General features: G+C 39.3%; 3 protein-coding genes across 3 annotated transcripts; 1 reads left to right on the forward strand and 2 right to left on the reverse strand.

Annotated features, from left to right (window-relative positions):
* Positions 1 to 54: 54 nt before the first annotated feature.
* Positions 55 to 6,326, reverse strand: atp6v1d (ATPase H+ transporting V1 subunit D). Its single transcript, XM_072656612.1, has 9 exons — positions 6,084 to 6,326; positions 4,201 to 4,318; positions 3,677 to 3,756; positions 3,520 to 3,587; positions 3,291 to 3,335; positions 2,454 to 2,557; positions 1,722 to 1,788; positions 1,253 to 1,331; positions 55 to 868 (listed from the first exon to the last, which is right to left on the reverse strand). The coding sequence occupies exons 1-9, from the start codon at positions 6,122 to 6,124 to the stop codon at positions 724 to 726; spliced, it is 747 nt and encodes a 248-aa protein (XP_072512713.1). The 5' UTR covers positions 6,125 to 6,326; the 3' UTR covers positions 55 to 723.
* Positions 6,327 to 6,936: 610 nt separating this feature from the next.
* On the forward strand, positions 6,937 to 11,574 carry eif2s1b (eukaryotic translation initiation factor 2, subunit 1 alpha b). Its single transcript, XM_072656625.1, has 8 exons — positions 6,937 to 7,053; positions 8,205 to 8,447; positions 8,562 to 8,641; positions 9,550 to 9,701; positions 10,438 to 10,544; positions 10,738 to 10,835; positions 10,983 to 11,126; positions 11,272 to 11,574. The coding sequence occupies exons 2-8, from the start codon at positions 8,207 to 8,209 to the stop codon at positions 11,395 to 11,397; spliced, it is 948 nt and encodes a 315-aa protein (XP_072512726.1). The 5' UTR covers positions 6,937 to 7,053; positions 8,205 to 8,206; the 3' UTR covers positions 11,398 to 11,574.
* A 277-nt stretch (positions 11,575 to 11,851) lies between these two features.
* Positions 11,852 to 24,165, reverse strand: rbm25b (RNA binding motif protein 25b). Its single transcript, XM_072687357.1, has 18 exons — positions 24,079 to 24,165; positions 22,362 to 22,485; positions 22,121 to 22,170; positions 21,672 to 21,842; positions 21,337 to 21,394; positions 21,088 to 21,248; positions 20,516 to 20,701; positions 20,331 to 20,414; positions 17,058 to 17,326; positions 16,606 to 16,732; positions 16,243 to 16,332; positions 15,845 to 15,918; positions 15,208 to 15,358; positions 14,477 to 14,867; positions 13,920 to 14,221; positions 13,272 to 13,370; positions 12,962 to 13,009; positions 11,852 to 12,562 (listed from the first exon to the last, which is right to left on the reverse strand). Exons 2-18 carry the CDS (start codon positions 22,465 to 22,467, stop codon positions 12,470 to 12,472), a joined length of 2,460 nt encoding a protein of 819 aa, XP_072543458.1. The 5' UTR covers positions 22,468 to 22,485; positions 24,079 to 24,165; the 3' UTR covers positions 11,852 to 12,469.
* Between the last annotated feature and the right edge of the window lie 854 nt (positions 24,166 to 25,019).

Genomic DNA, 25,019 nt, shown 5'->3' on the forward strand with positions numbered 1-25,019 from the left:
CGACCTTTATAGACTAGTAGCAACTGCAGCCTAAATGAGCATCATGTCAAATAATTGCCATCTATACACTTTATTGAAATTAGTAACACAGAGAAATAGCTGTTAGAATACAGTTTCAGTAGAGGAGGACTCATGTCACTCATTCACACAGTGGATTATTACGAAAATGGTGCTGAACTGATACTCCAAATTGAATATTCAGCCACATCCTTTGTCCTCACTCAGCGTAAACAAGGATCTGTAGATTCCACTGATGAACTACACAAGTCAGGTGAGGGAAACTACACTGGCTTTCTTTGATGGACAACAGTAAGCAGTACCACTCTGGGAAGCTCAGGGGTCGGAGTATGTATATCTGCACAGTCACTTGGAATGGTTTTTCAGGTAATCTGTGAACAAATCTCTGTGACTATACTATATGCATGATATTCAGTCATCAAAATCAGTTGCTCACACAGAAAAGACCAAAAGACATTAAAATACAGAAAATATCAATAATCATGTTTTTTTAACTTTTTTTTTTTATACAGTGTGTTCTAGTGAACGTGCATCTGTTACGTCAACATTCTTCTCCCCAAAGCAAAATAGAAAGCCGAACATAAGCACCAGCATATACACAAAACAATGACAATTTCTTTCAATTTCACAAAAACATGTTGAATATTGGCCTTAGAGGCACACAGAATAAATAAGATATTGGGTTGGAAGCTGAGAATTGGAGCATCATTCAAACAGCAGGTCTTCATCAGCCTCCTCAGTCAGCATGTTGGCCGGCTCAGCCACAGGACCCAGTTTGGCCAGACGCTGTGCAATCTCCTTCTCGGTCTTCTCACGAAGCTGCTTCTTCTTCTCCTGGATCTTCTTCAGCCTGGTGAAAAGGAAAGGAAAACAGAGCCACATTTGCCTTTTTTAGTACCCATAAAGGTTATTTTTAAAGACATTTTTTAAGAACATATATTTCATTTTCACATAATTTCATAATTTTAACCTCTTGTAAACATTAGATTACACCATTTTTGGTACTGTCTTTAAGACTGAAATATGGTTAATAAATATGGTTTAATTTTCATACATATATTGTAATGACAGGGAAAGTATAGATTGTCCACCTATTCACAATCACATTATTCAGCTGGGCCACAATACAGGTCAGCCAGTGAGCATAATGGCACAGTAATACAAACTGCCTGTTTAATTATAAGGTGCAAATAGGGGTTGAAAAATGGTCAAGCCCAAACCCATGTTGACCCACCTGTAAAACTCTTCTCTTTCTCTCTCATCTAGCTCAGTGATGATGTAAGTGAGAGTGCGCTCAATCCGTGGGATAATCACTGACAAAAACAAGGAAAAGACTGACAATTATTACCTGCATTTGCTGCAATGCACAATTTGAAGTCTTGGGAGAAAAAAAAAAAAAAGATTTTAAGGAAACTGGACCAAATCCACGCTCCAGAAAACATAAACCAAATTCTTTGTCCACACAAAAATAGCCTTACTGACTAACTGGCTTGTGCTGTTGTGAGTGACTGTTAGACCTCCCTCCCATATAGAGAGCAAAAGTGGCACATAGACAATCAAGAGCTGCATTATCATTTTATTGAAAATATCTCCAGTTACTCAGGGCATACTTATATCAACCAACTCGATTTCAAACACTGTCCCCTAGCCCTACCTAAGATGTCTTCATAAACATTCTGCTGAAGCAGGTACAGTCTGCTCACCATGCTCAATGGCATTCACACGGCGATTGGTGATCTTGATGGCCTCATCCAAGGTGACGAAGGACGTCTACAAGTAAAGCAATACAAAAAAGTCAACATTGATGAAAGAGTGACAGACAAAGATCTAAAGAGGTCTACAAGACTTTCCTGGACTCATAATACTACCATTACTTTAACAAGTAGGGCATAAAGATGCTCCCACAAGCAGCGGACAACAGAGAAAATTAAATTAAATTACATGTACCATGATTATCATTAATTTTGTAATCACATATTAGTGAGTTTGAATGCTTACTGAAAACATGTTGGTTTGTCAGTGGACAATATTCAAAGCCAGTAAAAAGGCACCAAAGCCAAACTTATGCTGCCTATGACCAAGAGAGAACTGGGAAGTTTCCAAATTGGAAAAATCCTATTGAAAGTCCCTCCAGCTCAAAATTCCCCACTTTGAAAGTTCATCTCAGACTTCTCTGAGTTATATAAGATTACTAAATGGAAAAAACAAAAACAATAAAAAACTAAGCATTTATAAAGATTTTCAACTAGGCATAGTTACTTTCTGTGCACAATGATCAATCATTTACAAATGTATTTGTCTGCCCAAAACCTTCGCAGAACATGTATTGTAGACTCCAACCAGCCTGGGAGGCTAAACTAAGTGGCAGTCCGCCTCCCCGGAAGTGTTCAATTATAATCCAAGAGAATATAAAGGATTATTCTAATGCCCCCTACCTGCAGGGAGGCCAATTCCACCAGCAGCTCCACAGCTTTGGCATAGTTTCTCTTCAGCCTAGACAGCTGCTCTCCACCTCTGGCCAGACCAGTCAGTTCATAACCTATAGCAGTGGAGGGGAACTGTTCAACATTTGACCATTTGCTGTTCGTCTTGTAATTCCATTATTTCAACGTGTGTATTATCTGCAGCTGATGTAGCTTAGTGAGTGACAACTGCCCTTGGTAGACAGGCAAGCAATCTATGCTACACCAATGAGAGCCCCTGGGCAAGATTCATATGTAACTGCATTACAGCTTTATCAAATCTTAAAACTTTTACTTGTATAAAGGTCTCATCAACATTTGGTATCACTTTGAATGTCAGGTGAGCATCTACAATGGAGCATCCAAGTAAAGATAAGATAAGATAAGATAAGATAGTCCTTTATTAGTCCCGCAGTGGGGAAATTCCCACTGTGTAAAGTGTTACCCAATTGTTTCTAGACATGGTTTCATTTAAGATCCCTAAAGGGCTATGATACACACCCTCATTTAAATGACTGATGTTCTAAGTGTAAATAAGTGAACTATTTCTATTAATTTAATGATTTTAAATATTGGAAAGAAATAAAACGTAACATATTTGTAACAGGCTACATTTTGGTTTTTTTACCTGTTAAATTCAGTAAAAAGAATTGTCTCTCTGCAGAGGATGTAAACTTACTTACACTTTACTCACACAAAAGAAGTACACATATATGCAATTTGATCTGAGTACCCAAATCTTTGCCTGTGACTATACAGACGACTAGACGTTTAGTGAGGAACTGACTAAACCATTTTAGCCAAACTTACTGTCTCCTCCCTCCTGGTAGTGCTCAAATACAGGCAGGGTCACACCTGGGGCAGAGTGAAGCAAAACGGGAAGGCCAGTTAGTAATACATTAGTCTACAACAAATCAAATCAAATAATTCTGTGTAGAAACATTTAAGGAAACAAAAAACAATAGACAGGGTTTATAGTTTTATCAGCTTCTGATAAATGTATCTGCTATTTTGGAAAATAAAAAAAGTTCAGCCAGACCTGCAACGTTGTCCTTCTTGGCCCTGACCTTGACCTGGGCCTTGTTTACGTTCTGAATAACTGTAGTGCTGAAAAACAACACACACTCCGTGAGCTCAAGAGCCAAACTCACTTTCACACACACACATATTAACATCAATATTAGTACTCTTCACACCTAAAGTCACCAGCAGCAAATTTGGCTTCAGCTAAAGAAAAAGCAGCTTCTCTCATCACTTCTCCCATCAGCGTCTTGGTCTGCGAAACAGAAAACCCTTTGTAAATAAATGCAGTTTTTTCAGTATTGGTTTTCAAATCCAGCATCCTGTTTTCTAGTATTACAAACTGATTCATATATACATTGATCAGCCATAACATTAGCACTACCTGCCTAATATTGAGTAGGTCCCATTTGTGCTGCCGCAACAGTTCTGAGCTTTCCTATGAGACCTGCCTGGTGTTTTGGAGATATTCTGATCCAGTCGTCTAGCCTCACAATTTGGTTCTTGTCAAAGTGTCTCAGATTCCTTCTTTTAACACATCACCGTCAAAAACTGACTGTTCACTTGCTGCCTAATATATCCACTCCTTGGAAGACGCCACTGTAGATGAAGATTACCACTGTTTTTCACCTGTCAGTGGTACTAATGTTATGACTGACAGGCATATATTTGACAGACAATGATATGCTCATCCGCCTACCTCAATGATTTTCCTGAGAATCTGCCGGAAACGCATGGAAAGGGCATCAGCTTTCTTCTTCAGCAGGTTACGCCCAGTCTGAGCACCTTTCAGTCGAGCCTTCATGATGGTCTGAGCCCTAAAACCATTCAAAACAAAGAGTCATTAAAGAGTAATAAAACAGTACTGTGCTCCACACAGGACAACAGGAAATTTATTTTCTTTCCATGTCCATTGAGTCAACTGGGGGGGTTGAATAAGGTCATTTTATCGGGCAATTCCACCATTTGGTGCCATTTGTGTCCCATCAACACTACAGTTACAAATGTATGTAATGTATGATATGGTGTAATGCATTTACCAACTTCACAATAATAAAAACAAAGAGTATGCTAAATTACTATTTCACAACATTTAAAGACATTTAAGAACACCATACACTACACACTTCAATCAAGAACAGTGATTGTTTTATTTATTTGATATTTTTCACTTCATTGAATGAATGAGGTTTAATTATGCTTTCTGTAACGACACATGCAGTTCTTTAAGTACTGGTGGTATCCACAGCAAACTCAGAAAAGCATAGCTGGTCATTACACCAATTAATGAGAACACTGCTCTTTTACCTTAACAATGTGAACTTTTACCCACCACGACTTGAAATACCTCTTGTCCATGAGTTCAAGAGGAACTCTCTGAGTCAGAATTGTTCACTGCGGTGTATGAACCCAGACGTCTGAAAAGTTTAATGACTTTAAAAGCTCCTTCGCAGAAAGTTATTACACCAAATGATTATGAATACATTGTATGATGCCTGAGACACTGTTTTACAAAGGTTTGGTCTACATTATAATTTTTTAACCAAATACATTTATGGTGGAGGGATATATGGAGTGCATTATGTAGTAAAATAGTCCCTAAAGAATTTATTTTCCAGATTTTCCACTACTTTACCAGCACCAACATCCTGTACAAACTTAGAAGACCTGTGTAGCTTCACTAGTGCTTCTGTATAGGAAATAAAATAGATGCTATAGTCATGGTGACCCCGGTTCCTATCACCGCCAAAGAAATCAGAGTCTGTAGGTTTCTCTGCAAGTAACCATTTCACACCAAACCCCACTCTTTTTAACTTCCGTTATCCAAGCTCAATTTTTTATCCCAAATTTCTAGGAATATCGATTTTAATTTTCGGCATAGTGGATTGACATTTTAAAAACATATGAATTATATTCTTACAGACGTTCACTGTACATTTTAATGTGTCTCACACTATGGTCACACTGACCCGTTTGATCGTAATCCTAACTTTCAAGCCTTCGCTTTCAGACCTTTTTCTCTGGACTGTCCTCTTTGGCAGAAGCCTCAGATCACATGACACTGAATAAGAGACTTCTGTTTTTCTGAGTGTGATTTTATGGCAGGCTATTTCAATATACACTACTCTCATCTCTGAATACTGACTGACAGTGCATACTAACACAGCCTTCTGGATGTCTGGCCTGATCTTTTGGAATCTGCTTTTTAACCAACATACCCTCACATAGTCTTATGACCTTGCTGGGGGTCCTCAGCATGCCAGTGCAGATGAGGCCGACTTCAAGCTGATCATCTACAGTCACTTTAGCTAGGCCATTTCCAGAATCAGGCATCATTACAAATAACTATCAGCTCATATGTCAACCTGAAAAGATCATTTACCGGCTCTGTCTACGCCATTGTCCTGAACACACTCGCTGCTCAGTCTATAAGCAGATCAACTCAAATCAACCTGAAAACCATTCAGCTACAGTTCACAGCAGCAGCTGTCATTACTTTAAATGAGGCCGGGCAGTCAGACCTGTGAGCACTCGTTCAGCTCATCGCCAGACTGTCTGTGTCATACAGCTTCAGCTACTCACATCCTCGAAGGGAAAATGTCGATCCTGTCTTTTCCCGACATCGCGTCGTTTTCGTCTTAAACTCGAAGAAGCGTCGGCGGACCGTCTTTGTAGGTTTATTAACCGATATTATCCGTGCGAAATGTCGCGTGTTTCGTTCGCATGTAGATAATATGTGCAGAAACACTGCGGACGGCTTTACTGTTGTCTGACCGTCATAGTGGAAATCACATTACAGCTCACAGAGAGTCATGTGACTCACGCTTAGCACAGCAGCAGCGGCCTTTAGAGGGGAACAAAACAACAAAACAAAATACGACTAATTCAATGTGATTTTTTTGTTAGGGGGTTGTTTTCTTGTATTTTAGATGTATCGCTATACTTTCTTAATAATATTAATGGTTAATTAACAACTATATATGCAATTATAACTATACATGCAAATTTTACAACTTTTATTTTGAAGTGTAAACGCAGGTTAGGGTTCACAGACAGTCATGTGACTTAGGGCAGCGTTTCTGCGTAAGATTTATCTTATGCGGTAGCTACATTTTTCTGTCATTTTGTGTCATTAATGTTGTTTGTTAAGTATGCGCTAAGTATAACATTAAAATGTCACTAGAAAAAAGGTTAATAAAGACTTTTACTTTAAAACCTACATCGCAGCTTGTGACGTGTATGACGGTTCTCATGAATAAAACGACTCTTTATCAGATTAAGTATAAACTCTATTCATAGTGTAATATTTATATACATAAATAACTGTTTATAGATGTTCCTGTGATTTCTATTTTCACTTAGAAATCATCTAAATCATGTTCGTGTAAAAAAGACTTTTATATTGAATTTCATCCGCGCGGCGCCATGATGTTACTCTCCCTGCTGTGGATCCATGGCGAACTCCTGATTTACGGAGCTGTTTCACATCAAAATTCACAGTTATTAATTGTAAAAGATTCTTAATAGCATTTTCAGTGACATTTCTTTTCAGGTAATGTCCCATTCTTATACACATATTTAGCAGATGTTGCTCAGTATGTATTTAAAAAGGAGCAGAAGTAGCTATGATATCTTCTACTAAACCGCATGGGCTCACTGAGACACCCTGCTGTACTAATCAAATAATAAATAACCAACACCAACTAACATCGCAGAGAATACAACACACCGGCAATCTGGAGGTTATGGTCGGACAGATCTAACTAATTAAACGAGCTTCGACTGAACTGTTTCTGTATTTGACCGTAATCTGATCTAACAGCAGCTCCATCATTGCTGTAGTGGGGTTAGGGTTTAACATGTGTGTGTGTAACATCTGAGGAACAGGAGCGCAGGGTCAGACACTCAAACCCAGTCCCTCAGGTTCAGTAGAGATCTGCTTAATTATGCTATGACTGGTTAGTTAACTGAGCTTCTTCCATTAAATCATACATTTGTCACAAAGTCATGATGTAGTTGTCTTCTTCAGAAGACTACATCTGTTTGACAGATAATTTAATGATTTTTCTAACGAAAATCTTAAATACAGTACGTAGTAAATGTTAAAAGAAGAAGTAAACATTATTGCTACTAGTATTATATCACCTAGTAGAATTGATCAAATAAAAATGTGTGGCTGATAGGGGCCTAAAGATGCAGATAACCTCGAAATATGCTTAATAACTTTTTATATTTTAGATATTTTTAGTTTTTCTGAAAATAAGATTAAATGAAATGATTGCCAGTCCTCAAAACTCAAATTGGGTGGTGTTTCATAATTCAGTGCTGTTGAAAATGGCAGTGTAGAATCTGAATATCTTTGCATATTAATATTTATTTGTATTATGAAGTTGAGGTTTGGAGGTATATATATTATTAGTTATTAGTAATTTTAGTAACCAAAATTGTGTCCGGATTCACTTGTTCCTTCTGTATTACTGTCGTATAGTTGAACAGGGGTGATTATCAGCACATCAGCAATGTGGAGAGGTTATTGGACATCATTTAGGCTCTGTTTAGTAAGACTGTGGTATTTAATGAGGAGACTGATGAGCCTATATGCTGATGTTGGATGCAGTACCTTAGATATTTTATCTAAGGTATGTTCAGAGAAGAGAAGTTTGTTATTCTTATGCTTTAAATTCTGCTTCTTTCTCTCGGCAGAGATGCCGGGACTCAGCTGTAGGTTCTACCAGCACCGGTTTCCAGAGGTGGAGGACGTGGTGATGGTGAATGTGCGCTCCATTGCAGAGATGGGCGCTTATGTCAGCTTGCTGGAGTATAACAACATTGAGGGCATGATCCTGCTGAGCGAGCTCTCGCGCAGACGTATTCGTTCTATCAACAAACTGATCCGCATCGGCCGCAATGAGTGTGTTGTGGTGATCCGAGTGGACAAAGAGAAAGGTGGGCTTGGGCTTAAATGCGCTAAGACTTAAAGATTGAAAAGAAAAGGAGTGTCAGTGTATGGTCTTTTAGAATTCTGATTTTGATTTGTTTCTCTAATTTGATTTTATTTAGGATATATTGACTTATCAAAGAGGAGAGTATCTCCAGAGGAAGCCGTGAAATGTGAAGATAAGTTTACCAAATCCAAGACTGTAAGTAAATTACCTACCAGCTAAATAAGTTAGATTTACTATAAGTCTGAAGGTTTTCTGACCCTTTTCTGACTAATGAGTGAATTCAGTTGCTGACACCAGTGTTCACACACAACTTGGATAATCTTCATAGAAAAGCACAGACCAATAGAAATGGATGTTCTGGAGTATCTGTATATGAGCCTAAGGTCACTTTGCCTAGAACCAGGCATCCGTTAGAGGGGTATAAAGCCCCCATATTTGTGGAGATGTGTTATCCAAAGTGACGGAGTGGGAAATTGGCCTACTGCTGTAGCACTCTATCAGAGTAGAAGATGAACAGATCTCCAAAAGGCAGAACATTTGTGTATTATTTTTGTTTTATGACATTTTAGATGGACTAAAAGAAAAGGAGCACCATGCAAAAGTTTGGGTGGAGATTTGAGCACATGTTTTACCAAGGTTTCAAACCTTAGCTTTTTAGGGCTATGACTTGTTCACAGCCATTGTTGGGAACAGCCCGGTGGTGCAAGTTTCATAGTTTTATAAACACTCCTCCGATCTTTTCCCCACAATCAGTAGCCGTGGCCAGTTATCCTGCTTAAAATATGATCAAATGTTTCATCTTTTACTTTATGCTTCGCCTAGCTATTCACGGTAAAGCATGCTTTTACAGAGGGTGGCCAAACTTTTGCATGTCATTGTTTGTGGTCCTACAAAAGTAACACAGTAACATCAAATTGAAACAATATGGGATGATGTGTCGGAGGTTGGAGGAGTTTTTACTACCAATTAATATTTTATATCCTAGTAATGGAGGAGTTTCTCAAACTGTGACCTTCATTAACTTTAGTCTTAATTTACTGCAGCAGTCACCATGTCTATAGCATTGTGTGTCTCGAGCATTAAATGAGGCTGGTGTGTTTCAGGTTTACAGTATTCTGAGGCACGTGGCTGAGGTGCTGGAGTACACCAAGGATGAGCAGCTGGAAAGCCTCTTCCAGCGTACTGCCTGGGTCTTCGATGAGAAATACAAGAGGCCGGGATACGGTGCCTATGATATTTTTAAACAAGCCGTATCGTGAGTACAGAGCTCTCCTTCACTACACTATGGGCTTAAAGTATTACACAAGTAAACAGCTGGGTTTAAAAATGCATTATACGCCTACAGTGGTGGAGATATAGGATATAGGATAATTTAGGATGATATTTTTTTTAGTGTCTACGCTTGCAGTTGAGCTCCTGGCGTAAAAAGTTATGCACAACAAAGCCCAGACTTGAATGAAAGCGTAAAATTTAAAACATTTAAATGAGCTCTTTTACAAACGTACACGCCTGTGTTCAAACCATATTCAAGGTCAAACAGTGGTAAACACAAAGACCCTTAACTCTGGCACCTATTATATAAACATCATAGAGCACTTTTTAAATTAAACAATAGAAGTCATATCGCCCTCTACTCTTCCTGTAGAGTATTACAGTCTGTCAGGGTTACTGTGTGGATCAAATGAACATTATACAGCACTTTAAGCAGTGGAAGTAATATTGTCTTCTATACCTGCAGTGTACAACGTATCATATGACCATTACAGAGTGCTTTTGTTCTTAAATAACTCTCAACTACTGATATTGTAAACTATTGTACACTGTTGACTTATCATTAAAAACTGAGCTGCAACTGGTAGGCCAGATGTCCTGCCGTTCTACAGACTTTCTACATGGCTTGTTTTTGAGGTTTCATTCATTTAGAAGACATTCCTCGTTTTTGAAATTGCCTTGTTGGCAAAAACCTTTATTTTTGTTCCCGCCCCTCTCAGTGATCCCTCTATATTGGACGGATTGGATCTGACAGAAGAAGAGAGGAATGTGCTCATTGACAACATCAACAGGCGGCTTACGCCACAGGCCGTCAAAATCAGAGCAGGTACTTTGGTGTGTTTTTGCGTGGTATTTTGAAAACAGTATGTTATTCAGGATTGTGTGTGTATAGAACTGTGCAGAATTTCTCAGCAGTAAGTGTGTGTTTCTTACCTGATGCATCAAAGCTCAAAGTTCTGACCTCTGTTCTGGTTGTTACCTCTTTTCTGAATGTAATATAATATTGTGCCCCCAAACAGATATTGAAGTGGCATGTTACGGGTATGAGGGAATTGATGCCGTCAAAGAAGCCTTAAGGGCAGGACTGAACTGCTCCACAGAAGCAATGCCTATCAAGGTAATGCAAAGGATTAATAAAGAAGATTAAAGTTCAGTTATTATTTCTGTATGGAAAGAAGCTGAAAAAGCAGCAGTTTTTTGTTACTGCTATTAATTGTTTTTCTGATTGCTGCTGATCAGCTTCTGATATTTTTTGTTTTGATAGATAAACCTGATTGCCCCTCCACGGTATGTGATGACCACGACCACACTGGAGCGGACAGAAGGCCTTTCCCTGCTCAACCAGGCCATGGCAGTTATCAAGGAGAAAATCGAGGAGAAGAGAGGGGTCTTCAACATCCAGATGGAGGTCAGTTTTGGATTACACTGATGCCACAGTGTTAAAAACAGCATAGTCTAAGAGATCACTAATATAAGCTTTCATTACTTTGCTGATTTGGGTGTTAAAACATGTTTTGCCTGAATTACATGTGCATGTTATTTCGCCCTCGCAGCCTAAAGTGGTGACTGACACAGACGAGACGGAGTTACAGAGACAGCTGGAGCGTTTGGAAAGGGAAAATGCAGAGGTGGACGGAGATGACGATGCTGAGGAGATGGAGGCAAAGGCTGAAGACTAGTGCAGGAAATAAAGGATTTGAGAGAAATATTGTGAAGAAAAGTTCAGCTCCAGCTCTACAAACAGCAGTTAAACCCTCTTTGAGGTGATAGAGCTTCTCAAATTATGAAATGTTTCTTTATCCTAACATCTGTTAAAGAAAGAAAAAATACAAATTAAAATTTATATGCAAACAATGTTTGATTTGAGTTTGGAAAAATTAGTTTTGAAAAGTGTGAACCATGGCACAGAGCTCTTGGATTAGTTTTTTGTTTAAGGAAAAATATATTGTGGGCTCATTTTAAAGACCTAGATTTTCAGTGGTGAATCACTAATGCCACAATTTATATCAAGACCTGATATTGCCCTTGTTAGAGCTACCTCTACATGACCTGGGCAACAGTTTTTCTTCAATAAAACATTGGTTTTTCTATTTAGATAAAAATAAATAAAAAAAAAAAGAGAATGCAAACAAGTTATTAAAAAAAAGATCACTTTTATTGAAAACACATCCACTAGTAAATACAAAAACAGAGACCACTGTTCATGTTTGCACAACCGAGATCAATTTAGCCAGAGACTTCCGGAACAGTGTAGGGTCGAATCCGTTCTGCATTATTCCAATTTAAGTGGAAAGACGTGTCGGTATAGGAGACTTCCGGGGGGGATAAACTCTTTGGTACATCTCAACTCTGCTACCAAAAGGATAAAATAAAATTTGTAACCCAGACTTGATTGGCAAATATTACAGTGTGACAGTCCACAATAAGATACTGTTTTCATTGAGACATCCATTCTACTCTAAAGCAGGGATGATGAGGCTATACCCAAAGAAATCCACTTCGCAGATGAGCCCTGAGGGAAAATGACCTTACCAACTTCTTCAATGATGAACAGAAAGAGTAGCGAGGACAACGTTTTTAGATCCAGTGCTTACTAACGTAACACAAAACAAAACATGGAACTGCTGAAAGTAGTTGCTGGGTCAAAATTGAAATTGTTGAGTTTCCCCAAGATGCACATGTCTCTCTTCAGCAACTGAACTGATGAAACAGGGAAGTCAAAAGCAGATTTGATCCTCATTCCGTGCTTGTTCATTTGCCAAGTCCGATCTTCTTGGCCTCAGTTTCGTAAATCAATAACCTCCACATCTTTACAATGAAAACCTCAGCTTCTTCATCCAACACCTGGAGAGAAGACCATTTTGTTAATGCATACACTTTTCCCTAGTAAACAAGAACCCACTACTCAGATACAAGTACCTAAATATTTCTGATAGATTATTACATTTCAGTTTTTGTCAAATAGATTTAGCACCCACAGTCCCCCACATTTACTACTTTGCCATTTGTTATGACTCACAGATTGGAGCTGAACAGACCTCGTATAAATCCTGAATGTTATTCCACAGCTGTTCTAAATGGAGCACAGCTAAGTTCTTTCTGACCTAAAGCATTTGAATACTTCTCAAGTTGCTGGACTACCTTTACTTTCAGTAACAGCACTTTAACATGCATTTTGTGTACTCTACGCACCTGTGGAGGACGACAAATGAAGTAATACATGCCGTGCATTCTGATACTTACCATAGCAACATCATCTAAGATGCCTTGAGGCGTACTGTGAGCCATTACCTGTTAAGAAAAATCAAATTTATTAAAATACAAAGAGAAACACTGACACTGGAGACAGCCCTTTCAACAGAACACAACTGTACTTATTAAACCAAGTCAGTGTATATCAGCAGATGCTAAAAACAATAAATGTAAAGTAAATTTAATGTTAAAACAGTTACAGATCATCTTCAACATACAGGCGTATAAAAGCAAAACCATAGTGCAGCCCCTCCTCAGTAGACAATGCCTGAAAAGAAAGAAAAGCAGAACATAGACTTACCTTTGAGCAAACAAAGTCAACTAACGTGGCTTCCTCCTCACCAATGTACTCAACAATCTTCTTATTGATCCATGGCCGGATGCGCTTCTCCATAAGACTCTGTGGAAGAGTAAGGAGATGATCATTAAAATGGTAGCAGGTCACTGTGGACATACAGCTATAGCAAAGAAGCTTGTCAATCACAGGGGCTCCTGGATCACTAAAAAAGTACTAATGTAATGCAATGGTTGGTAAAGTAGTGTGAATAATTCTGTTGAGCTCCCTGTAGCACACTTGGGATCGAACACCACTATTAATTATACTCTATAATAATACTCTATTAACCACACTATTAATTCAACTCAGGAAAGACTCCTTATGCTAAATTGTAATCATGTTGATAATTTTTAATCAAGTCAGTCACTCTGGATAAGAGCATCTGTAAAATAACATGAGTAAATACAAAACTCTTTACATTTTAGAAAAATAACTACTGTATTTTCAATAAAATGATTGTTCTGTTCTTCAATCTGCTACAAACAGCAACAGTTGGCAAAAAAATGTTAATTGCTACGTAAGTACACTAAAAAGCATTTTACCTAGTATGAACATACATGACGAATCATTAAATAAACTTCTCTCCAAGACAGACTCAAAGCATGTGCTTACCGTGTCTACAACAGACCAGTCGAGTGGGTAGTTGAAAAGCTCTGGTTTGGCAGTGGGGATTTTCTCAATCAGACTCTTAATGTGTTTGCGCTTCTCCTCTGTGTTGGCCCCTTTGCCCCCTCCTGATCCAGCAACGTCTGCTCCCAGACTGCCCTTGTCTTCATCTTCATAGTCTAAAGGCACTAGCTTCCTTTTCCGAGGCACCTCATCCACTTCATCATCATCAAAACGATTGAAGACACTCTCAACTGCCAGCTTCTTGCGTTTGCCAGCATTTGGCTGACTGGGGCTGCCTGTGGCACCTTGAGAAGGACAGAGATGTTGTGGAATATGCAATACGAAGTGTATTCTACCCAGTATGATCAGACCAAGAATAGTCACATACATTTTTAACTAAAGTATCAACCCAGACACTGGCATAAAAGTACATCAGTGATACAGGTGTCAGTTCTTCTCAGTTTGCCACCATTAAATAGCTTGACTTTAGTCATTGTAGATGGACGAGAATTAAAATAAGCATACCACACCTTTTTTTTTTCTAAAGTGTACCAACTCACCTAATTTGAGGCTGAGGCCGATCTTGGGTCTATGCTCCTCCTGTGGCTGGCTCTCTGGAGGGGAGTTTTCATGGGGGATGATTATGCCACACGGCGACTCCTCCCTGGGTGTGTTGGGTGTGGCGTTACCGCTGGCAGACGACACAGAGGGGGCAGCCATGATGGGCCTCATGGTGGGCTTGAGGCATGGTTTAGAGTCTTCTTCATCCTCAACTTCCTCTCCATCCTCCACATCATCATCTGATCGAGGCTGAACATGCGTTTCCACTGTTCTGCGTCGCTCTCGTTCACGGCCACGTTCTCTCTCCTCTCGAGACGGTTTATGCTCTCGTTCCTCTTCGGACTCTGGCTTCACAGGTGGCTGTCTCAGGCGCTCGGCCTCCTCCTCCATCTGAGGAAAAAGTGGAAGTGTTTAGTATGACAACACCACCATCAAGAATAAGGCTGCCTTCGTAAGCTTGTCCCACTTGATTATTCAATAATTGCCCTGATAGCCATGAAATCAATAAGTAGACTGTATAGATTTTTTTTTCTCTCCATTTTCTCTGCATGAGCACAAATTTCTCATCAACAGCACTGCTCTACAGGTCAATACGCAATGTAAGCATAATGAGGGACACAATTAAGACAAAGCCTGACATTTAAGGACATATCAAAATACGCTGACAGCAAACCAATGCTCCAGAAGACAAAGACAGTGTATGACCGAGGACATAGGTGTTGACTCGTACCCTTCGCAGCTCTGCATCTGGATCAGGATGTCCCTCAGCCAGCAGCCTCTGCCTGATCTCCTCCAGTTCTTCTTTCTCTCGCTTCCTGTCTCTCTCATCCAGCTCTATCTCCTTCTCTCTGTCCCGCAGGCGCTTCTGCAGCGCGCTGCCCCTAAAGGACAAGCAGAGCAAATACACATATGACTTCAAACACCACCCTTACATAAAACACACTCTGTGCGTGAGCATGGAAATGGAGCAAGAACAAGTGGGTGGGCTATGACTCATGGAATATAACAAGCCATAATCAGACTCAAATTAAGGCAGCACTTCTGAGTTGGGCAAAATTACTTTAGCATCATCTCAAAGATGCAATATGTTAAATTTGCCCATTAGCTCATTTATCAGTAAAACCAAGTATTTTCAATAGTATCACATTCCACAGGTGTTTTACCAAAAAGTAGTTTCACATTTACAAATGACCAGTGCACTAAAATTATTTAAATTATCGTGGTGGTTGTTTTATATGCTTGCATTGAAATAAATGACTGCTTTAAAAGATAAAAGGTAGCCAAACAAGTTTGCTCCGTTTTCCCAATCTGCGTCTTTTCACAAGCCTAAACTATTGCATGAACAAATAGCTTGGTTTAAAACATACTTGTAATATTTAGGGTCATCTCGGTCATCATCATAGTCCTCCAGGAATTCCTTTAGTCGTTTACCTTCTTTAGCCTGTTTTAGACACAAAAAAAAAAAAAAAAAAAAAAAAAAAAAAAAAAAACTCTAAACTTTACTACTTGCTTAAAATGGTTCTATTTACCAAATATAGGTGCAGAGTATCATTAACACAGACCTGGCAAAGACAAATTACTAAGAATTCTCCCAACCAGAAAGATCCATACTTTTTGTATATTTATGCTTATTTATTTATATTAATTATTTTATTTGTTTCTATTGTTTTGTATAGCATTTCTGTGAAAAATGTACACTTCCCACTAGGGACCAATAAAGAGTTACATAATCTTATAAAATCAACAGCAAGATATTCTCTTTTACCGTCTCTCTCCGGCGTTCATCCTCTCTCTCTGCTTCCTTGGCATAGTCTCTTGCCTTCTTCCTTTCTCTTAGCTCCCAGTTCTTCAGACGCTTTAAGTATTTAAAAAGAAAAAGTAAATCATTTATCAACTGATAACAATCAGCTATTGAGCAGCAGTAATTGATTGCCAGCAGAGCAACATAAGCACAATTATGAGCTTCATGAGAAGGCAACTGGTGGTATAATTTTGATATCGCCTTCTAAATTTGCACTTGTAGTTCCAGTGCAAAACTAAAAGTAAACTACAGACACCAAACATCACACAACTACTTGACCCAAATCTTCATGTTAATGTATACAGATCTCAAGCAGAATCTATTTACCTCCTGATAGGCAGCCTCCTTCTCCCGGAGTTTTCTCTCCAGCTTGCGGCGCTCATACGCTTCCTCCTCATCTTCCTCACGGTCCCGCTTTTTATCCTTGTCTCTTTCTCGATCTCTGCTTTGTTCTCTGAAACATCACCACAGCGGATTAAAAATGCTGCTCAGATCACAGTAATTATGATCTTATACATTATGTGAGGATCACAGACAGGAAAGTCATAAATGACTTGTTAAGCATATTAACTCATCAGATCAGTAAAGGCAGTGACAATATCAGTACTAAACTCACCAAATAGGTAATTAGAATTAGTGGCAAGACTTGTTTAATATTATGCAAGTATTTAGTGTTATGATGACAACAACATATCCCAGATGAGCACATAACCGGCCTACCATCATAACAAATTGAATTCAAACATTTTGTGACTTCCACCTACATGACTTCCACCTACCTGGACCTGCTGCGATCCTCACTGTGGTCTCTGCTTCGGTCCCAGTCTCTTTCTCTCTCTCGCTCCTTTGTTCGTTCACGCTCCCGGTCGCGCTCCCTGTCCCTTTCCCTCTCTCTTTCCCGCTCTCTCTCCCGCTCCCTCTCACGGTCCTTCTCCCTCTCACGGTCTCTCCTCTCTCGTTCCCTCTCGCGCTCTTTATCCCTCTCCCTCCGCTCCCGCTCAAGCTCCTGGCGCTCCTTCTCTCGCTTGCCTTTCTCCTCCTCCAGTTTCTGCAGAAAGTGACAGAAGCAGGGCCTGAGTGGCTAATATCAAGGCAGGCAAAACGGACAGCACAGCATTACTGAACTCTAGTGGTGGGAAGTGGTTTACAGTTCCTGTAGCCTACCAGATTGTCCAGCTTGACACAAAAAATTATAATTATTCTCTCTTCAAGGAATAGTTTAGTCAATAATGACAATTTTGCATACAATGAAATAATTCACACAAATTGCTATCAATTCACATTACATAAACTACTTCATGCCATTTACTGTTTGCTACATTAGCATGTATAACTGAGCTATCCCTTCAAGTAAATGAACTATCAAGGGCAAGAGGAAAGCAACTGCTCTAATAGGTCTGTCATGGTTTCTCACATCAGAGAGTAACCATGGGTTTCCAGAGTTGGGTTTCCTCTTAGTGCTTTTGTACTTCTCACATTCATGCATACCATAAACTTTCCTTTTTCAACTCTGCTCCAACTACAAAAGAAATCTGGAAACCACTTTTATTTAAATTGTCCAGTTCTACTTCCCACAGTTTCAAACAACAAGGATCACAATCAGGTAAGGATGCTGTAAAAAGGTTTCCACCTCATAACATCAGCAACAGAAAGCCTTCATCAATCCTTGTGAAACTAGTTATTTTGGACTTACAGGTGTTGAGCTATGGATTCAGAGCTTCGCTGCCCCTACAAGCCTTTTATTGTTAGGCCTGGGAGGAAAAGCAGGTCAAAGTATTTGCAGGAGAAAGTCAAACGTTTCAGAAAATTTCTCTCTTGTTACATGACGTTCATCACAAGCAACAACTTCCAAACATTCTGTGAAAATGTGGCGACAGGTGCATTTCATAACGTAATCTGTTGACGTCTGCTTTCATGTTTGGATAGAAAGGGCAACAAATGAATTTGTAGAGGCTGGCTTACCCCACTGCCGGCTTCCCTGGTCCTCCAAGAGGTCGACTTGACAAGTATGAAAAGAACTTAAGCCAGCACTACACCCACGGTTTTCAAAACACATCCGCATGAACAGATAAATTAACAAAAATGTTAAAGAGTGCACTGAAGCATTGCTCAGTGTCCTTGTGCAAAATACGGCTATTTTTTTCTTCCTCTCTTTTCAATTCTGGTGGCCAAAAGCAGCTCAGGCAAAATCGCCTACAATGAAAACCGGGGGTCTGATGCATGCGAGAGCAAAAAGGGCACACAGCAGACAGATGGAAAATGAAACAGAAAAAGAAAGATAAAGAAATAAGAGCTAAATAAAGGAGATGACAAAGAATTGCTGATTCTGGGCTTACGTAAGGCCTAACGGCTGGTTTTCACTAAAGTTGTGTTGGTTGTGCTGGTTAGAAGAAAAGTTTGGTTGCTTATTCTTTGTAAACGCTAGTCACTGTATTGATTGGTTTATTCCGAACAGCAGCTCACCTGATTTACTGTAATTAAAGACTGATTAGATAAATGAGGTGTTGGACGGGCCTTCCTCCAGGAGAGGTTTGGAAATGCTAACATCTCTCGCTCTTTCTCGCTCAGACAATTATTTGCATTTATTCCAACGTTATGGTAATGCTTACTAGAATTTTCCTCAGATTGCTCAAAGCTTTTGTACAGACTGGAGAAATGTGGATGTAAAATAGGATACATTCTTTTAATTGCTAACTAAAGACAAACAATTCAGGCAATCTTACTTGAAAACGTCCAGGACGTATTTCTTGGAACCTGTACGATTCTGCAACATCAAGTGTTGTTTTACAACACAAAATGTTCTACCTCATGTTAATACAACAATGATATCTTCAGCTGGCATAGGAATGACAAAAGAAATAAAAGAAAGATGGGGAGACTGAAAAAAAACAGAAATGGGGAAATAAAGGTAATGTAGGCACAAGCAAGCAGGTAAGATGGGAGTGCTCATAGGCACAAAGACACACAGAGCTAGATCATACCTGCCAAGTCTTCAGAGTATCCGCGTGCTGTGGAAGGGCGCCCCCTACCGTAAACTGGCCTCGCAGCCATTTCACTGCAGTGGTTATTCAGTCAGCAGTAATCATTTATAAATCATGAACATCAAATTAATAATGGGGGACCCACACAGGTTCACTGGCTGCTTAGGGACTGAGGGGACACACATTTAAAAGTTTTTTTTTTTGCAGTAAAGAGACTGCAAGTCTTTTCTGTATTGACTGAACAAAGAATAAATATTAGACTGGTTGTGTGTGCAAATTCTGGCAAAAGCATGCAAGACTGTTCAGTCTTAAATAAAGTGATGCTTAACAAATGCATCAGATGCAAAAGGGTAAATAAAAATCCCAAGACTTTTTAAAGATCCCAGATTTCTTTCACCAAAGTTTCCCAAAGAACTGGCACAGTTGCCCCTGTGCAAGTCCTCCAGAAGGGGGCGCCCAGTATATGTAGAAAAAAATGGAAAGCTCATACTTACATCCTATCCTTGTAACTTTTTCCAAAGCTGTGAGATTCATCTTGCTTTAGTCACCATATGATCTCTATCATAATGGTGGGGTTTAATGAACAGATTAGCTTTGAGGGAAGTTTACATTACGTTCATGCATTTTTATGTGTGACTGAAGTTTGATGAGCTCCTACATTTCAGACCCTTAACAATGACGACCCTGCCCACACTATTGCACGGCAGACAGGGATAGTCTCTGGGACTGGGATTAGGCCTAGTCTTGGACTAAAACAAAGTTTCAATTAACAAATCTTACGCTCACTGTTTCAGCCCCTGACTAGGTTTAATCGGAGTCTAAGAAACGTACTCTTATTGGTACAAAGTTCTGCAACGTGATTATAATAAAATTCAGCCACTCAAGTTACATGATCTGTGGCCTGGTCAGTAAAGCCAATTCAGTCTTAGGGCTCAGCTTATCTATTCTATTAGATTCTGCTGGTTGATCTATCATACTTGCACAGCCTGAACTAGGAGTGTGCAGTCTTTGTTGCACTACCTGGAATATTAAAAAAAATAAAAATAAAAAAAAAAGTCATAAATGCGTTACCTTGTGAGTGTCTCGGAATTTGTTGATCTCCCTGGAGATCAAATCTCTTTTGTCCTCTTCCATTTCTATAGCATTGATGTCCTCCTACACAAGGACAAAAGGAACATATAAAAGTCTTGTCCCAACAGCTGCAGACTGAGAGCATGTCAAGGTCTAGCTCAAAAAGAATATCAAGTCTGGTGTACCTCTTCTTTTTTCTCTTTCTTCTTCTTGCGGCGGCTGGATTCGTCATCCTGAGAGGGGGCGTTGAGTTCGTTGGAATACTCGCGGATCAGGCCATCTATTGCTCCCTTCACTATTTGGTCCCGTTTCTGGGTTTCTTCATCTAAAACTTCCTCCTCCTCCTCACCTCCCTCCCCAGCCTTATCGTTCTAGTGGAAACAGCAACATAAAAAAACAGAATAATTATACCACAATGCAGCACGATCTAATCCTGTCCACAAAGGGTCAACATGGCTGCAGGATTTCATTCCACACTACAAGATCACCTGATTATACTTTCCTAATCAGATGGTCTCAGTCGTCAGACAACTAATTTTGCATGAAATGAAAACCTACCGTGGTCATTTGCAGATTAGATTGGACAGCCCTGCCATTAAGCAACTGTCAAAATTACAAAAAGGTATTGCCTTAAATGTGGCATTAACATTTTAATGACTTTTTAAGTTTTCAAAGTCTTAGTTACACTGATCAAATCATTGCTGACCATGCATCGTTAACTTATAACCAGTTTGTGCCAGAGGGACAGTGCACTCACCCCATTGGAGCTCCTTTTTTTGGCCTTCCACTCATCCAGCTGGGCTTTGGTTTTGGCATCCACCTTCACCAGCAGTTTCTTCTCTCCCACCTGCAGCTCATGGAGCAGCCTTAGCGCTCTCAGAGTCGACTCTGGCTCCTTATACTCACAAAAACCAAATGCTAACAAGCAGGACAGACAGTGTCAGTACACAGCCCACAGGAGCAATAAGTTAATCATTTCTGTAATGAGAACTTTGTACGTTTTTACCTTGTAGTTTTCCTGAAGCCCCTTGAACTCGCTTCCAACTTAAGACTAAACCACATTTCTGAGAGTAGGAAATGAAGAAGAAGGGGGAGGAGGGGGAAGAAGAAAAAAAAAAAAAAAAAAAACACACCAAATTATGGTTAAAACACACAGTAAAACTTGTGGTTCTTAAATTTAGTTCTCAACACATGTGAATAATACCAGGATTGGATTAACCAAGAGTATTCAAGCACCAGACTGTTTGCCACCACGTGGCTCATAAATACAGACTAATGTTTAATTCATTCAAATAAGCAATTGAAAGAAACCCAAACCATGAAGCATTTCTCTTTACTTACAGAGAGCAGCTGTCTGATCAGCATGTCTGAGGCTTTCTCTGAAATGTTCCCAACAAACACTGTGGTTGTGGGCCCACTGTTCTCATCGTTTTCCTTGGCACGGGCAACAGGAACCTCCTTCCTTGGGGCAGCTACCTTACTGACCACTGGCACTGAGGTGGGCACAAGTACCTGTTAAAACAAATCAGACACAAATGTACAGCACTTAGTGTACAGGTATTACAGATAACATTATAAACAATTACGACAAGAAAACACCACACATTAGGTGCCTCTAACGCGACATCAGTCTATGAAAAATTTGATCAGTTGACATCAACATATTGGCATGCATGTGCAAGCAGGACTACATACATACTTGAAATACAATCTTGAATAAATTGGATTTGTGTTTTTTTTTTTATCATTCGCATAATCAGAAATCTCTTTCTATATGCAAGAAGGTTTACCGTGGGTGTTTGGGTCATGATACCCATATGAACCGGTATCATTGGAGTCCCTGAGGGGAAAAAGTAAGAGAATAATTTTTTTTAAAGCATGATTTTATTGACTTATGAGTAACATGTTACAGATAAAATTTACATACAACATAAGCTAATTACAGTAATTACTTTGAGATAACTCAGTACAGTGCTGCAGTCAGCTCAGAACCAAGCCTTACAGTCATTAATTATCTCTAATTAACTTTACCTGGGGGCATCGAAGGTGGAAATCCAGCAAACTGTGGGGGTGGGATCCCTGGGGGCATGGCAGGGATGCCAATCTGAGGCCGGTTGAGATGAGGAGGGAAGGACATCTTGGGTAGACCACCCACCTGATGAAAATTGGTGAGCATTAAGAGTCAGTTACACAGCTATAGTTTTGTAAAACTGGCATTTGAAGACAATGAAAGACAAAACCACTGTAAGACCACTGAAGAAACAGGATTTCAGGAGTGACTGAAGACTGCTCGATTATATGAAAAACCATCAGGGAGTTTACACTGAAATATACATTTTGAAGTGAGCTGAAAATAGATACTTGCTAAAAAAACATAATAATAATAATAATAATAATAATAATGAGGCAGTTCAGTCGCACTGTTTTATCCGAAATGCATCTTTTTATTAACATTTTATTGCTTTAAAATAATTCCACATTTCACATATGAGCATTACCTCCATAGAGAGCAAAATCTAAAAATGTAAACAAATCTCCCCTCCCAATTTTATCTTTTTATACTGATAGTCCATTTTTAAATAATCCTTATCACTATGTATATATAATACAATGAACTATATTATCAAAGCACTTCACTGCTAGCTGTACTGTGTACAATTAAAACTATTCTAACTGAAGCACTTCACATGAACAACCAAAACAGACCAAAACCAAAAACATTAACCAACACAGCCTTCAATATTACTGATACAGATATGGCCCCTCTACATTAAACCCGCAGACTGTTATATCACATTGTGACGGGTCGAAAACACTAAACCCATCCTCCTCCTTCCTGTCACAACCATGCTGAACTTGCCCATACTTTAGACAACGACCTCATGCAGGCTAACTACAGGATCCCATCTGCAAAAAGCTTAGAAGCCGTTAATGCAGCCGATTTGGAGGCTGTGCTGAAGGCCCTGGGTAACCAGTGCACTTGACCAATGCTAAATATCAACACCTCGCTGCAGGCTACCCCAGTTTTGAGACCAACTACAGTCAGCTGCTTTAATCAAGATGACGTGTGACATTAAGCAGTAAAGCAACGTTTTTTTAACCAGTTCGTCTTTTGTTCAGCAGTCAAACTCGCTCTCCATAGGTTTGCTAAACCAAATCTGTACCACTGCTAATTAGCAACACATTTCTCGACATCTTAACGCGGCTAGCTGCATCTTCCTGTAGATTTAGCTATAGCTAGCTACTGTAGCTTTTAATGTCCTTTCGGTCGTTGTCTAGCTACATGTTTGCCCACATAATTATCAGCTAGCTAGCTAATTAAGTCGACTGTAACCTTAGCGAGCGAGCTAACTACATTTCTGTTCGCTACACGTTTGCATTTGAGACATTACTACAGCTACACACTTTTATGTCATTTAAACGCAGGTCACCGCAGTCCGCTGTGTGCTGGCAGCTATAACTAGCTAAATAACCATCGTAGCTTCAGGTTCATGTCGGTCTTTGAGTCTCTCTAGCTAAAAACCATCAGTGGATTATTCCATCAAACTGTCGCAAGCTAACAACTAGCCAGCTAGCACTAGCTGGTATAGCAACGCGTTAGCTTTGTTAGCATGCACGCTAACGACGTCGCCAGCACAGGAGATGAACATACAGCCCCGCTCGACGACTTCAGTCATTTTCTGGACGGTTACGAGAAATAAAAGCTAGACGTTTACTTCAAAAGACACATCTCGTGTGTGCGACTCACCCGACACGGCTACAGCTGAGTTTTCTTTTCTCTCTCTGTCTCTCTGCGGCGCGTTAGCTTAGCTCACACCGAACAGCGCTCACCGGCACACTGGCGAAGAGAGGAAAGAGCAAGATAAAAGTCTCAGACGTGCCGGTGTAAAATAATAAATAAATAAAAACACCACACGTTCCACCTTATTATTTAATTTATTTATGAAAATAACTGCTTTACATTGGAAATTCCCTTGTTTCATAATTTATTTTTACCCCTTTCATATAATTTGTTTAATTATTTTTTATTGCATCGGTAAGCGGGGTTTAGCGGGCTGTTGTTCACATTTTTCTTTGATAGAGGAAATCATTTATTGTTATTGCACAACGAAATTAAGGAGCAGTGCTGGTGGTCATTCACACACAACAAACAGCAATACAAATAAAAAAAGATTAATTACAGCGTAGAGTGGAAAAATAAAATAAAATGATAATCAAATGTAACATATAGAGCTGCACATTTCCAAAACACTGGATTGCAGTGGACCTTTAAGCAGGTATGTAGCTAGGTAATATACCTGTAGGTTAAAAAACAGACAACATATTTAAGTATAATATATATATATATATATTTACATACATACACATTTACATAATTTCAGTGTTTCCATAAACAAGTAGTATGAGAATTTGTTTATAAGCTGCTGTTGAAATATTTAGCACAATATCAGACTGCTTCACTGTAAAAGCTCCATGATCATTTTTTTATCAACAAACAAATATAAATGATAAAGTAGTATGGGACAGAATTATGAATAGTAGTCAAAAAAGTCCACACCACATTTTCACACCATCAACACATTACTCTGATGATGGATTATCAATCAGTGTCCACTACTATGAATCGATTCTATATGGAGAGCAATTTAAAGAGGAAAAAAAAACAAAATTAGTGCTTGTGAAACATAC

The sequence above is a fragment of the Salminus brasiliensis genome, chromosome 1 (assembly GCF_030463535.1).
Source record: "Salminus brasiliensis chromosome 1, fSalBra1.hap2, whole genome shotgun sequence".
NCBI lineage: Eukaryota > Metazoa > Chordata > Actinopteri > Characiformes > Bryconidae > Salminus > Salminus brasiliensis.

Coding starts and splice junctions, on each gene's coding strand:
- rbm25b (XM_072687357.1), bottom strand. CDS start 22,467: ATGTCCTTCCCTCCTCATCTCAACCGGCCTCAGATTGGCATCCCTGCC. Junction 21,843..22,120: donor TCATGACCCAAACACCCACG/GTAAACCTTCTT, acceptor TTGTTTTAACAG/GTACTTGTGCCCACCTCAGT. Junction 16,333..16,605: donor AGGAGGCTGCCTATCAGGAG/GTAAATAGATTC, acceptor AAATACTTAAAG/CGTCTGAAGAACTGGGAGCT.
- eif2s1b (XM_072656625.1), top strand. CDS start 8,207: ATGCCGGGACTCAGCTGTAGGTTCTACCAGCACCGGTTTCCAGAGGTG. Junction 8,642..9,549: donor AGTTTACCAAATCCAAGACT/GTAAGTAAATTA, acceptor GGTGTGTTTCAG/GTTTACAGTATTCTGAGGCA. Junction 10,836..10,982: donor CAGAAGCAATGCCTATCAAG/GTAATGCAAAGG, acceptor TTGTTTTGATAG/ATAAACCTGATTGCCCCTCC.
- atp6v1d (XM_072656612.1), bottom strand. CDS start 6,124: ATGTCGGGAAAAGACAGGATCGACATTTTCCCTTCGAGGAT. Junction 4,319..6,083: donor GACATTTTCCCTTCGAGGAT/GTGAGTAGCTGA, acceptor GAATGGTTTTAG/GGCTCAGACCATCATGAAGG. Junction 869..1,252: donor GAAAGAGAAGAGTTTTACAG/GTGGGTCAACAT, acceptor CCTTTTCACCAG/GCTGAAGAAGATCCAGGAGA.